Source organism: Mercenaria mercenaria, chromosome 14 (assembly GCF_021730395.1).
Source record: "Mercenaria mercenaria strain notata chromosome 14, MADL_Memer_1, whole genome shotgun sequence".
Lineage (NCBI taxonomy): Eukaryota > Metazoa > Mollusca > Bivalvia > Venerida > Veneridae > Mercenaria > Mercenaria mercenaria.
Genome location: NC_069374.1, coordinates 45,595,420 through 45,609,639, shown reverse-complemented (window position 1 = coordinate 45,609,639; position 14,220 = coordinate 45,595,420). Strand labels below are relative to the sequence as shown.

General features: G+C 35.6%; 2 protein-coding genes across 2 annotated transcripts; both read left to right on the top strand.

Annotated features, from left to right (window-relative positions):
• Positions 1-288: 288 nt before the first annotated feature.
• Positions 289-1,920, top strand: LOC128548281 (collagen alpha-1(XIV) chain-like). The gene is made up of 3 exons (XM_053522763.1): positions 289-363; positions 482-755; positions 1,616-1,920. The coding sequence occupies exons 1-3, from the start codon at positions 337-339 to the stop codon at positions 1,735-1,737; spliced, it is 423 nt and encodes a 140-aa protein (XP_053378738.1). The 5' UTR covers positions 289-336; the 3' UTR covers positions 1,738-1,920.
• A 4,387-nt stretch (positions 1,921-6,307) lies between these two features.
• On the top strand, positions 6,308-14,005 carry LOC128548477 (glyoxylate reductase/hydroxypyruvate reductase-like). The gene is made up of 3 exons (XM_053523384.1): positions 6,308-6,895; positions 11,889-12,059; positions 12,698-14,005. The coding sequence occupies exons 1-3, from the start codon at positions 6,691-6,693 to the stop codon at positions 13,291-13,293; spliced, it is 972 nt and encodes a 323-aa protein (XP_053379359.1). The 5' UTR covers positions 6,308-6,690; the 3' UTR covers positions 13,294-14,005.
• Positions 14,006-14,220: the final 215 nt, after the last annotated feature.

Sequence of the window (14,220 nt, the reverse complement as noted above, 5' to 3'; positions counted from 1 at the left end):
CAGCTATATAAGAATTATGTCTCTAAAATTATAGTTTAACTTATTATAATTGGCATTGTTATACCATCTGCAAGTCCACTTATATTTCCAACGTAGTTAAATAGTGTTTTGATAGTATGAGTACTAGATTGCTTTCTATATGCCCAATTTGGTTTGTTTTCAAATATGCCCTAAGAACACCTGTAAATTACGATTTTGTTAAAGGTTGTATTCGGACATTGTGTTTGTTTTGGAGGCCCCGGCAGCGTTGGTTTCCTCGAACCTTTCGACGTCCCTTAATTTGTGAAGGACATTGTACGCCAACTTGATAGTGGACCAGCAAAGGCACAAGTCGCCATGGCTACATTCAGCACTCAAACAGATGTAAATTCAAGTTTGTTTCAAATATTTTGTGTGTATAATTTTTTATGTTCTTTATTGATATCGAATACATGGGTGTTCCGTTTCAGAATTTGATTTTGAGGAGCATTTTACATTTCAGATACACTGGTATCTGAACAGACATATGTCCAAACAGGATTTGTTGGCTGCAGTGGGCAATGTCCCCTACCATTCGGGCAGTACACATACAGGCGATGCGCTGAAAGCTATACGCGAACAAGTGTTCACTCAGTCACATGGGGACCGGCAATTGGCTAAGAATGTTGTCATTGTTCTAACTGATGGCAAGTCGAACAATAGACTTGAAACAATCAAAGAGGCCCAGACGCTACATTTGATCAGCGATGACGTCATCAGTATTGGTGTTGGAGCAGGTACTTTAATATGTATCACTTTAATGAGAAACGAAGGATTAAAATATGCTGAAAACAAGTATCATTACGATTTTATCTTCACAATCACAGCAAAGAGTTAACGTTTTTGTATCTTATATCAGATATAACTGTCATAAGATATACCTATCTTCTATCAAATTCAAAGACACTTTTCCATCAAGTCAAAGATATCCTATATCAAAATCAGAGATGTACAATGTTATATGTTTATATGTTGTCAATAACTTACATAAACCTTTACAGTGCATCTATCTAGCATTAATGTCATAACCATTTTGGCCTATATTTTTCCCGTCAAAATCTCCAAATTCTTAGAAAAAGACTATGCAAAACTCCATATGTTTTACAAAACTACGATCAATACAATAATTAAATTTCTGGGTTGTTTTCATTTGATTTCTTTTCATTTTGGTTGGTTATACTAAATTTGTTCTACATATTCGGCATTTTTATGTTTTATGGTGACCGGATACAATGTGTTTATTGTAGATTCAGATGAGAATATCCGGTTTAGAGGTAGCTGGTGTGTCCGTAACTAGACTTTGTTGATTACCATTTTTCTTGCATACTAGTACCGTATTTAAAAAATAATATAATAAGTAAAACAGTAACACGTTTAAACAAAATGCAAGAAAAAAAATGAAATAATTTAAGCCTCCTGATTGATATTTACTTCCGTACTTGCTGGTTATTGGACATAAATAACGTATAAGGAATATATGGAAAAATACTTAACTGAAACGATCTATCACGGGTAAGCACATGACAAATGCGAAAAGGTTTTAGAAGGTAACATAAAACTCGATCACTGAGAAAAATTCTTATTTTTGTACATTCAGGTATTGATATGAAGGAGATTCAAACCATTGCCACGGACAATCACCACGTGTTCGACTTGCAAAGCTACAGCGCCTTGCATACCATATCCAGTGACCTGATGCGGATTATTTGTAATGCTTGAAATGATGTTAGTCTGAAAACCGACCGTACTACATGATAGAAAACGCTTCTTTATCATTAGAATGTGAATGGTGACTATTTCCGCATTTCCCACTTCAGATGATTCGTTGCTACAAAACCACACATTTTTGTCATTTGAAAGTCAAACTTTTGTGTATAACACCAGTTTATGCGATACAGGTGCTGGTTTCCTTATAGGTCTTTGCCATCTAAATTGAAAATTAGATTAAAGATAACTGACAAGTTACATGAATGACTCCTTTACAATCCTGCAAAGCTTTATTTAAAACTATCCTACCGTTTCGGTATCATATACACTAAGCAAAATGCATGCGCATAAATTAAAGTATGTTATTCTTGCAACGCATTTACCCAATGAACTGCATACTTCATATGGAAAGTCTGCAGTATCAGAAAACAAGAGGATCATGATGACCCTGGATCGCTCACCTGAGTAATATGAACTTAGTCTACGTGTTTCAAATGTAAAACTGACGCTAAAATGTAAGAAAGTAGGTTAGTATGTTACATTCATGGTCACTGAAAGTCAGTTTTAAGATCCGTGTACAAAACAGTATATGTCATTCAAATTTGAAGGCTGTATCTTACGAAACAAGAAAGTAGGTCAGTAGGTCAAGGTCACAGTAAACAGATCCTTTTTTACTTGGATTCATCAGATAATTATAATTAAAGAGTCTAGGAAATATGATCAGATAATTTTTGAAGTATTTTTTCCTATTTAACACATATAAAAACTAAATGACCCTCGGTCGGGGCCTCTTTTCACCAAAGGGGCATAATTTGAACAATCTTGGTAGAGGACCATAAGGCAATGTTACATACCAAATATCAAAAGCCGAGGCCTTAAACTTTCAGTCAAGAGGATTATTAATTGTTTTCCTATGTAAGTCTATGTAAAACTTGGGATCCCAAGGGCATGGCCTCTTTTTACCCCTGGGCAAAATTTGAACAAACTTGGTAGAGGACCACCAGGTTATGAACATACCAAATATCAAAAGACATAGAGGATATTTGTTTGTTTTGAGTGAATATGGAATATATCTCACTGAGAAGTGAGAAAATTTCAAATATTTTCACGAGCGCGTAGCGCGAGTGAAAATGTGAAAATTTTCTCACTTCGAGGTGAGATATAGAGCTATTCAATATTCACGAAAAACAAAACAAATTTTCTTTTTATTTTATGCTCAATTACGTTGAGATGTGCATTTTGCAACTGTTTTAATCTCAGCGCGGGAAACAGACGCGCGTAAACAGACATGACGTCAGACGTGCTGTGACGTCATAAAGACGCATGCAACATAAAGTTCCATTTTGTTTTATCTTTTGCTGCATAACGGTTTGAAATTCTTTTTAAGTAAAATAATTTGAATCGAGAAATATACTATAAAGAACAAAGTGCGACTACAGTTTTCATCCTGTTTTAAGCAAATAATTTAAAATTCATACACAGTGTAATGAGGGGGCGGAGCTATATCTCTCACAGTGTGAAAATATAGATTTCATATTTTCACAGTATGAGTGATGAGATATGAAAATATTTAACTGATATAATACAGTATTTCATTAGTTAGCATAAAATAATAGGCCTTCTTGCAGTTTCAGAAAAGAAGATTTTAAAATATTTTCCTATATTTGTCTATGTAAAACTTTGGACACCCGGAGCGGGCCCTCCTTTTGCCCCAGAGACATAATTTGACCAATCTTGGCAGGACCCTACAAGGCAATGCTACATACCAATTATCAAAGGCCTAAGTCTTTTAGTGTCGGACAAGAAGACTTTTTAAGATTTTTCCTATATAAATCTATATGAGCCTTGGGACCCCTGGGGCGGGGCCTCTTTTCACCCCAGAGGCATAATTTGAACAATCTTTATAGAGGATTATTAGATGTTATCACACGCTAAATATTGAGGCTCTACGTCTTGTGGTTTCGGACAAAAAGATTTTCAAGGGTTTACCTGTGTAAGTATATGTAAGCCATGTGGCCCCAAGGGCGTAGTCAAATTTAACCCTAGGGGTAAAATTTGAAGAGTCTTGGTAGAAGACCTTGAGATGATGCTACATTTCAAATATAAAAGCCCTATGACCTGTGATCAAGAAGATTTTTTAAACCTTTCCCTTTCGGTTGCCGTGGCAACTAGTTCTGCATGGAATTCAATTCTTTGTTCAATTTTGAAAGGGGAGCTTCCACGGATCATTCCTGTGAGGTTTGGTGTAATTCTGCGCAGTGGTGTCCAAGAAGATTTTTTTATATAAAATGTTGCTAGCGGGTCAGTTTTAAAAATGATCAGGCAGTCCTTAAAGACAGGCTTGTCCTGGTGGGCCCGAAACAGCATTAACGTCAAAAAAACACGGTGTCCGAGATAGCGTCTTTTATTTGCGTGTCTCAACGCGGGAACTCATGAGATTCCCGCAAAGCACTTTGGTTTATGAAAGGTTTTTGCCCGACCGTTGCCTACCTCACATGTTAACCGAGGAACAAAAAGGCCAATAGAGTCATACGTGCTAAAGATACGCTGAAAATGTTTTCAAATGCGAAAAGATAACAGTTGTCCAGAAATTGCAAAAAGAACTAAAAGTGGTCATAAGGTGTTTTACTCCATCTTCTTTAACTCAAAGGGTATTTTTGCACAAATTTCTACACCGCCAGGAAAGTCAGTCACTGGAAAGTTTTATAGAGACGAAGTTTTGAAAGCTGTAAATAGTAAATACAAAAAAAAGCTTCCAAGGCCTGGTCTTTGCGGTCTCCGGCTGATGTATGACAACACTGTTGCTCACAAAGGTCTTGTCTTCGCGGTCTCCGGCTGATGTATGGTAACACTGTGGCTCACTAAAGTTTCTGAGAGATAAAAAAGTGGTACAAATCAGTCATATCTCTTGTCCACCAGATATGCATATTGAACTTACATTTTTCCGATAATCGGTAGTATCGGTTTTTTGAAACACTAAATAAAGAATCATAAATTCGATTTATTTGAAAAAATAATATCTTTTTAATTGTTTGCTTCGGCGGCCAAAAGCTGTTTTAGTTTCCTCTAAATAATGATATAACTTCAGAAACTGTAAGTTTATTATTTCACTTACCCTTTGAACCTTTTAAACGACCACCGTTGTTTTCCATTGTAGTCAATATTAAAAGATTTATTTCGGGCAAAATTTACTCCTGCGGACGTATGTGGAAGTCAAGGGAAATACTTTAGGGGATAATCTAAATTTTAAGTCTGTACACAGACTGTGAATCATATTCTAGCATGATTGGCATTATGTCTAGAATGGTCCTCATAATAAAGTCTCTCCAATAGAAGTAAATGATGCGTAATGTCTTTAAATAAAGCGTTGGAAACACGTCTTGAAGTTCTGCAAGGTCGCGACAACGTCGAGTTCCGCTTCAGAGGGTAAAATTATATATCATTCGTAAAATTCAAAATTCAGAAATATACTTTTAGAAACAAATGAGGAAATATAAAAGGTTTTTGATTTTAATCAGAATTATGTAAACGAAAATCTTAATGCACGAATTTACTACTAACATAAATGTAGTCCGTTAGACGTCATTCATGATCACAGCACGAAAGTCATCTTGCACTCCGACTCTTTCAAGTACTGTCTGACATCTTCTGAAAAATAGTCAATTCAAGTTTTTCACTTTCCTAAAGCAGTGTAAAAGCCTCAACGTACACGAGCATCGTACTTGGCTCATTAGAATGCTTTTTAGCTCATTATAGTGTGAGACTTGACAAGGGTGAATTTTATTAACCGAACAAAATTGATAGAATACACATTTTAAGAGTATATGAGACAAAACACACGTGATATTTCAAACGTATTCGAACTGAAGAGAAAAAAAAACTGTAAAGATTTCTTTAACATTGAATATTTTCCATCTTCCATATTAGGTAGGAAAATCGAACCAAATCCGTTTCCCCTTTATGAGAACATTCCATTATCAAAGTGAGCATATTATTTGTTCAACTCTATATTTTCGCTTTAATAAATATTAACACATTTGTTTTCATACTGGTGTATAGAAGATAATAAAATCAAGTCCGCTATGCTATTAAGTCATACATTGTGGCTGAAATACTAGTTATAATTAAGCAACTCTCTTTAACAATTCGATTAGCAGGCCTATACAGCTGGTCTTTTTATCACATATTTTGCGAAGTGGGTGTGTACAGTACGTTACGGCTTGTGAATATCCAATAGTAAAGCTTTTTTTTCTCTCCAGACAAAATCAATCGATTGCAGCTCACGCAAGGTCACCTTGAGTGCGGTTTTCAATGTGATAACACCTTGAAACGTCATTGTGGTAGTTTATGTGTAGGTTGAGGTTGAACAAGGGCTTGATCATTGCAAATAACATCCTGAAAAGAAATTTAAAACATTCTTAAACTTAAACCGGTATAAACTTACAAAACGCATAAATAAACCACTGTAAAAATAACGTAACGATTGTAAGTTCAAGGTAGGCTAAAAATGCGTTTTGATTTTATTTTTAGAATTTATATAATAGAATTACTAGTACATGGTCATGCAATTAGAACATGTTCTCTAATGTGGACCGTGCAAGAATTTACATGGTTGTAATCAATAACAATAAAGAGAAACAATGTGTGTATATATCTTTTACAGATTCGGAAAATGCTTTTTGCCGATTGATCCACTGTGCTTAAAGAGAGTTCACTAATATCGATCGATTAATTTAGCAATACGGAAGGAATCTTTCACCAGTTAGTTTCAAGAGACGGTGGTTTTAGTCACGTCTTAGAAATTCGTGTGGTATATTTCATCACGGTCATCAGGAGTGGAACTATATAATAGATATTAATTTACACTATCGATATTAACGTTTAAAGGAAAACATACTTGACGTTCACGCCTATGTGAATAAAAAATATTTTTATTCTCTGGATATTTTTTTTTTCGAAATTAACATGTGTATTCAAAGAAAAGTGTTCGTTACACGGAGGGTTCCGCAACCCGGAATCGAACTTCTGGAAGGGGCTGGATGTAAGGTTGAATTCTGGGACAGCGATGAGGCGATTCCAAGGGAAGAGCTTATACGGGGGATATCCGGTGCCCACGCTCTGTTCTGTATGTTGACGGACACGATTGATGGCGAGGTGTTGGATGCTGCAGGTATGCACCAGACTTAGTTTAATATGTCGTCGATTGGGTATGCGGGAGTTTACCAGACCTTATTATTTAATTAATTTTGATTAAAAAGCAAGAAAATAATTAGTATGATTTTTGTATATCATTTCATTTCTATATATTATAAGATCTTAATAACATATCTGCATTTATCATGGCAGATCCTGGTTTGTAAGGAACGACGTAATTAAATTTAATACTATAGAAATGATTTCGACGAGCCATGAGACAAGTGGTTTTCAGCTATCAGGTAACTAAGTTAAAAAATCTCGTACCCCATCTGATCCCTAGTTGCCGATCATCATCTCTCAAATCAAATACGAAGGAAAACTATTTATAATGGGTGTATTTATCCGTATGATGATTTTTAATGCATTCATGAAGATAGAAAAAGTAGTTTCTCTATTTGTTCTAATGAAAAATAAAAGTAAGACAAATAACGTAATGAAGAAATAGGGGTACACCTCGAATTGGGCCTGTCTTTTTGTTTTATATACAGTTGAGAATTTGATGTCTTAAAATTTTTCAAGGAATGGGTCTGTCTCCTTTTACAAGTTCAATTTAGAGTGTATGAAATTTATCAACCATTCATGTGTATAACTCCCAGAGTACTAACCGTTCAACTATGTTTAACCCTTACCCTGCTATATTTCTATAATGGACAGGTCTTTCATTCAATTTGGACAACATATTTTATCTTGGGTTTTTTCTTCAGATGTTGAAAATCCCCATCAAATATCCATTTTTATGTAAAATATTAGTTACACTGCTTGCCGAGCCTGGTATGGATTTTCGAGGCAGCGTATATCCCGTATCCTGACGATTTTATCTTGACGACTACCTTTTACATCTTCGCTGTTATTGACTAAATTACAGAGCAGACTGGAATCCTGGAATCTTCTCTGGTCTATGGCGTACCATTTGGGTCGAAAGTTTCCAGGTACAACAGGTAGTAATAAAATTATACCTGCGGGTATAAAAATTATACCCACGGGTATAAATTGGAATTGTACCCGCGGGTGTAAAATTATACCCGCGGGTATAAAAATATACCTGCAGGTACAAAAATATACCCGCGGGTATATAAATATACCTGCGGGTACAAAAATATACCTGCGGGTATAATTTTACACCCGCGGGTACAATTTTTATACCCGTAGGTATAATTTTTATACCCGCGGGTATAAAAATTGTACCCGCAAGTATATTTTTGTACCCGCAGGTATATTTTTATACCTGCGAAAATAATTTTACACCCGCGGGTACAATTTTATACCCGTAGGTATAATTTTATACCCGTAGGTATAATTTTTATACCCGCGGGTATAAAAATTGTACCCGCAGGTATATTTTTGTACCCGCAGGTATATTTTTATACCTGCGGGTATAATTTTACACCCGCGGGTACAATTTTATACCCGTAGGTATAATTTTATACCCGCGGGTATAATTTTTATACCCGCGGGTACAATTTTATACCCGTAGGTATAATTTTATACCCGCAGGTATAAAAATTGTACCCGCGGGTATAATTTTACACCCGCAGGTAACCTAACCCTATAAAATTATACCTACGGGTATAAAAATTGTACCCACGGGTGTAAAATTATACCCGCAGGTATAAAAATATACCTGCGGGTACAAAAATATACCTGCGGGTACAATTTTTATACCCGCGGGTATAAAAATTATACCTACGGGTATAAAATTGTACCCGCGGGTGTAAAATTATACCCGCAGGTATATTTTTGTACCCGCAGGTATATTTTTATACCCGCGGGTATAATTTTATACCCGCGGGTATATTTTTGTACCCGCAGGTATATTTTTATACCCGCGGGTATAAAAATTGTACCCGCGGGTATAATTTTACACCCGCGGGTACAATTCCAATTTATACCCGTAGGTATAATTTTTATACCCGCAGGTATAAATTTATACCTGCAGGTATAATTTTATTACTACCTGTTGTACCTGGAAACTTTCGACCCAAATGGTACGCCATACGGGTATAAAATTGTACCCGCGGGTATAAAAATTGTACCCACGGGTGTAAAATTATACCCGCAGGTATAAAAATATACCTGCGGGTACAAAAATATACCTGCGGGTACAATTTTTATACCCGCGGGTATAAAAATTATACCTACGGGTATAAAATTGTACCCGCGGGTGTAAAATTATACCCGCAGGTATATTTTTGTACCCGCAGGTATATTTTTATACCCGCGGGTATAATTTTATACCCGCGGGTATATTTTTGTACCCGCAGGTATATTTTTATACCCGCGGGTATAAAAATTGTACCCGCGGGTATAATTTTACACCCGCGGGTACAATTCCAATTTATACCCGTAGGTATAATTTTTATACCCGCAGGTATAAATTTATACCTGCAGGTATAATTTTATTACTACCTGTTGTACCTGGAAACTTTCGACCCAAATGGTACGCCATACGGGTATAAAATTGTACCCGCGGGTATAAAAATTGTACCCACGGGTGTAAAATTATACCCGCAGGTATAAAAATATACCTGCGGGTACAAAAATATACCTGCGGGTACAATTTTTATACCCGCGGGTATAAAAATTATACCTACGGGTATAAAATTGTACCCGCGGGTGTAAAATTATACCCGCAGGTATATTTTTGTACCCGCAGGTATATTTTTATACCCGCGGGTATAATTTTATACCCGCGGGTATATTTTTGTACCCGCAGGTATATTTTTATACCCGCGGGTATAAAAATTGTACCCGCGGGTATAATTTTACACCCGCGGGTACAATTCCAATTTATACCCGTAGGTATAATTTTTATACCCGCAGGTATAAATTTATACCTGCAGGTATAATTTTATTACTACCTGTTGTACCTGGAAACTTTCGACCCAAATGGTACGCCATACTGGTCATCATGCTTTGATTATAGTTGAATGAGTGGATTAACACCAGCCATAAAGTGTAAAATTAATTGTATTTTGACTGAATCACAAAACACAGAAGCTCATTTAAACAGGTTATGAACTTTGATGTTCCATCCTTTCGAAAAATAATCAGATTACACGATGTCAGAAATGTCTTAAAATTTCGGCTTTCGTTAGATAGGAGATCAAAGCATTGTACATACTGGGGCGGGGGGCGGATTGTCTTGAAATTTATTGTTTCTGTCAGGTCCGAGATCAGCAATGCCCTTTTTCTGTTGCGAGTGTTGAACTAGTAAATGTCTTTTTTCGGTTGTTTTCACAACAGTGTAACCATTTCCTTGCAAAATTTCTATGTTCATTGTGAATTTAATGACTAGATATGAACAATGCAGACTATCATTATCAGACTGCACAGATGTGCATGTAGACACATACACACAATTTCAAAACAATCATACATTTTGTAATGACTATTGGGCAAATATACATTAAACTATAATAACATAGGGAACAGAACTGAAACACATTCTTTTAAGGTCACTTATTATAGCAGGGACGATCAGACTTTTAAGAAATACACATATAACTAATAACCGTGTTACAAATTAAAATAGACTGTAATAGTGGGCATGAAATATTTTGATTTTGATCTAAAAATAGGAATACTTTTACAGATTTACCGACAGTCAAGTAATATGTATTCAGCAATAAAATAGATTCCTTTCCCTAAAAATTTCCAAGTATCATAAATCATTGAAAAAGTCTTTTATTTCTTTTGATTATCAAAAGCATCTATCAAAGTTCTATTATTCTATTTCACTGCTTTGTGTTGATTAAAAATAACAAATATCCGAGGTTTTACTTCCCCTAAATTCTGAATGTTTAGTACAGCTAATTTATTTGTGAATTCCATTATGAAAAGTCCGTCATCCAGCTATTATAAGAACACTGTCTAGTATATAAAGCGTGCTTAGTTTATTGGTCGGCGGACACATCGTCTGCTCGTCAACACTAATCCTCTACATTCAATTAAAGCGCGCAGTGAAGCGTGGTGATTTCAGTTGTTCTATATATGTGCTGCCATTTGAGAACTATTTTCTTTTGTCTTTCGAAATTCGTATAGGTATTATTGTGGTTCACTGGACGGAATTGTCTTTGACAAAAAAAAACACTGAATCTCGGAAAGCTGGAGCTTATAATCTGACTTAATTCAATTACGCTAAGGATGCGGCAGCCATTTTGTTTTTAATCAAAATTCATATCTGAAATGTAATAGCATGATATGAAATATATCCTGTCTCTACGTCACGTCTCTTGACCAATAGAAATGCAAGAATCTTGTAGGAGGAAAGATAAATTGTATATATAGAGCTACATTCATAATTAAATGTTTAACTTTAATGGTAGTACACATTCATACTGTGTGTAGCTATACTTGACTGTATTCATTGTGTCCTATTTTAAATCTAATGTATAGTATTGGTAATACATATAAACTTTGTTAATTTCGTGTTTATAAAAACTGTAACTTGTAACTATCGGAATCTTCAAATACGGAGGTTTGGTCTAGCATACGTTTGAAATGTCGATCAATAGGAAATATTTAAATCCTGTACCCGTATGATTAATTAAGATGATTGAAAAATGCTATTATTAAATAAAACTATTAGTATTACTTAACGTTGAATCGTGATTGCGTTTGCAGTAAATTTCAAGTAAGAGGGATACAAGACAAGAAGAAGTATCTTGTGTCTATATATAGTTTTGTTGAATGAAAGAGGACCATTGTTAACAACTCTATCGTTCAAATAGTTCAATACAATACATAGGCGATAGTTTTATGTATCTGTTTTTGAGTATTCCCTTTTTGTTCAGTGTCATAATTCATGCTCAGGTGACTTCATATGACAGCGTGGTGTTCTTCCCGTTCCAAATAACGAGATGTCGTTAGTATTGGAGAACAAACTTTTTCAGTATTTCAAACCTGTGAGAGAAACATACATGTTAACGAATGTATAATAGTAAACGACTGTTTTCATTTATTTTCAGGACCAAATTTACAGGTTGTAGGCACGATGTCTGTAGGATATGAACACATTGATCTAGAAGCATGTCGTGCACGAGATGTTCGTGTTTGTAACACTCCGAACGTGTCCACAGACAGTGTGGCTGAGTTAACAGTGGCACTGCTGTTGCTCACTGCTCGACGATTACTGGAAGGTAGGTGTCTGTGCTTCGTTGATTGGCTTATGCATTTTATTTTATTGTTGGCTTTAACGTCGCACCGAGACAGTTATATGTCATATAGTGATTTTTTAGCTTTGATGGTGGAGGAAGACCGCAGATGCCCTTCTGTGTATTATTTCATCAAGGGCAGGTACCTGGGTAGAATTGTCAACCTTCTGTTAAGTCAGCGACCTTAACCACTCGGCCACGGCAGCCCCTGTAGTGTTCTTGGATTCATTACTAATACTTAGTACCGACTTGAATGCAGCAAGTAAGGTTAGGTAGGTCCCTACTGAACCTCTTTCAAACAACACTTCTGAATTTTCTCTTTGTAATTTATCCCTTTACTTGGTCCTTATGTTTAAATTTGATGCTTTTTGCTCGGTTTCTATGTTAGAACGATATGCTCCAAGAATTAACAGAGTGCTAGGTTTGTAATAGTCCCTGCGTATCATAAATGTAAATAAGATATCTTCTTTTGGACAAGGGCGTGTGATTGTCAGGTATTCTATAAAAATGATAAATTTCGTCTTAGGAGTTAAAGCATTAATTTGCAAACTAATGTTTAATGTAAATGTAAAATATTTTAATTCTCTGTTGTAAACTAAATTTTCCTTCCATGTGTTTGTCAGGGGTTCAAGCCGTTAAAGATGGACAATGGGGGAAATGGAAGCCTATGTGGTTGTGTGGTATGGAGCTGCCGCAGAAAACAGTTGGAATACTAGGACTCGGACGCATAGGGTATGGCGTTGCTAGGCGACTGAAGCCATTCGGAGTCAAAAACATTGTGTACCACGACGTTTGCAGGGTAGGTTACGCAGACGATATCGGGGCTAGTTTCGTAGAATTCGATAAACTCTTGGCTGAATCAGATGTTATTTGCATTTGTTGTAATCTTACACCACAGACAAAACATAGATTCAATAAATCTGCTTTCAAAAAGATGAAAAGCCACGCCATATTGGTAAACAGCGGAAGAGGCGGGGTGATAAAACACGATGATCTGTTAGAAGCATTAACTTCCGGAGAAATTGCTGCGGCCGGATTGGACGTTACTGAACCAGAACCACTTCCGGCGGATCACCCGCTTGTACATCAACCGAATTGTATTGTTCTTCCGCACATGGGAAGTAACACTTGGGACTCTAGGAATAGTATGTCGGAAACAACCGCAAATAATATATTATCAGTATTTAATGACCAAACTGCCACTGGTTTGGTGCAGTAGAAATTGATTTTGAACTGTTTTTACTTCCATGGTATTTTTGTAGTTAATATAAAAAATACTGTTGTTTCTAAAACAAATACTAGATTCATTTCCAGTAGAACTGTTTCTAATAATTATATTAGATTCGTCAATTTAAGAAAATGGACCCGTAATTAATTTCGACGAATTTCGGTGTGAAACCAGAAAAATGCCGTAGCCGTATTAGAAGATTACGTTATCTGCCGGTTGTTATTTCGGGTTCACTACCTTAACATGCATTCACTGATGTGTTATTCATAATTAAGAATTGCCAATCAATTAATGAAATACGTCGAATACGATTGTTTTACACAAAACTATTATAGCTGGTAGATTTGCCAGCTGTCAGCGAAAAAGTGTAGAATTTTGCTATATTTAAAACATCATGCTGGTATAGGGCTTAAATGTATTCATGTAATATATAATTCCCACACCAAACTGTCATCCATATGTTTCAGAGACTATAAATGTTTTACTTTATGTCTATGATAGACCATATGAAGTTTCATAAAATTGCATTGTCAGATGGAAAAGTATTCTGTATACAAAAATCGTGAAAGTAAAGTACATTGCAACAAATCAAAAGGAAGATAATTTTTGAATTAATTCAAGTTGTGGCTATGTTATTTATGCTATTTACTTCCTCCTTGTAAATTATTATTACATGAAGTGAAACTAAATTATCTTTAGTGAAGTCATCGTTATTTTCTCAATGTTCTAAATATGACTAAAAGGCCATGATTGTCCCATATCGCTCATCTCAATGACATTGCTGCTCAGTAATTACAAGTAGAAATTCAAGGTGCGAGTCTCATATCAAATAAATCACACTCAAACAACGAGATATCAATTCACAAACCTAATTTGATTATAGCGTACGTGTGATGTAATATAAGATTAAGATCCCGT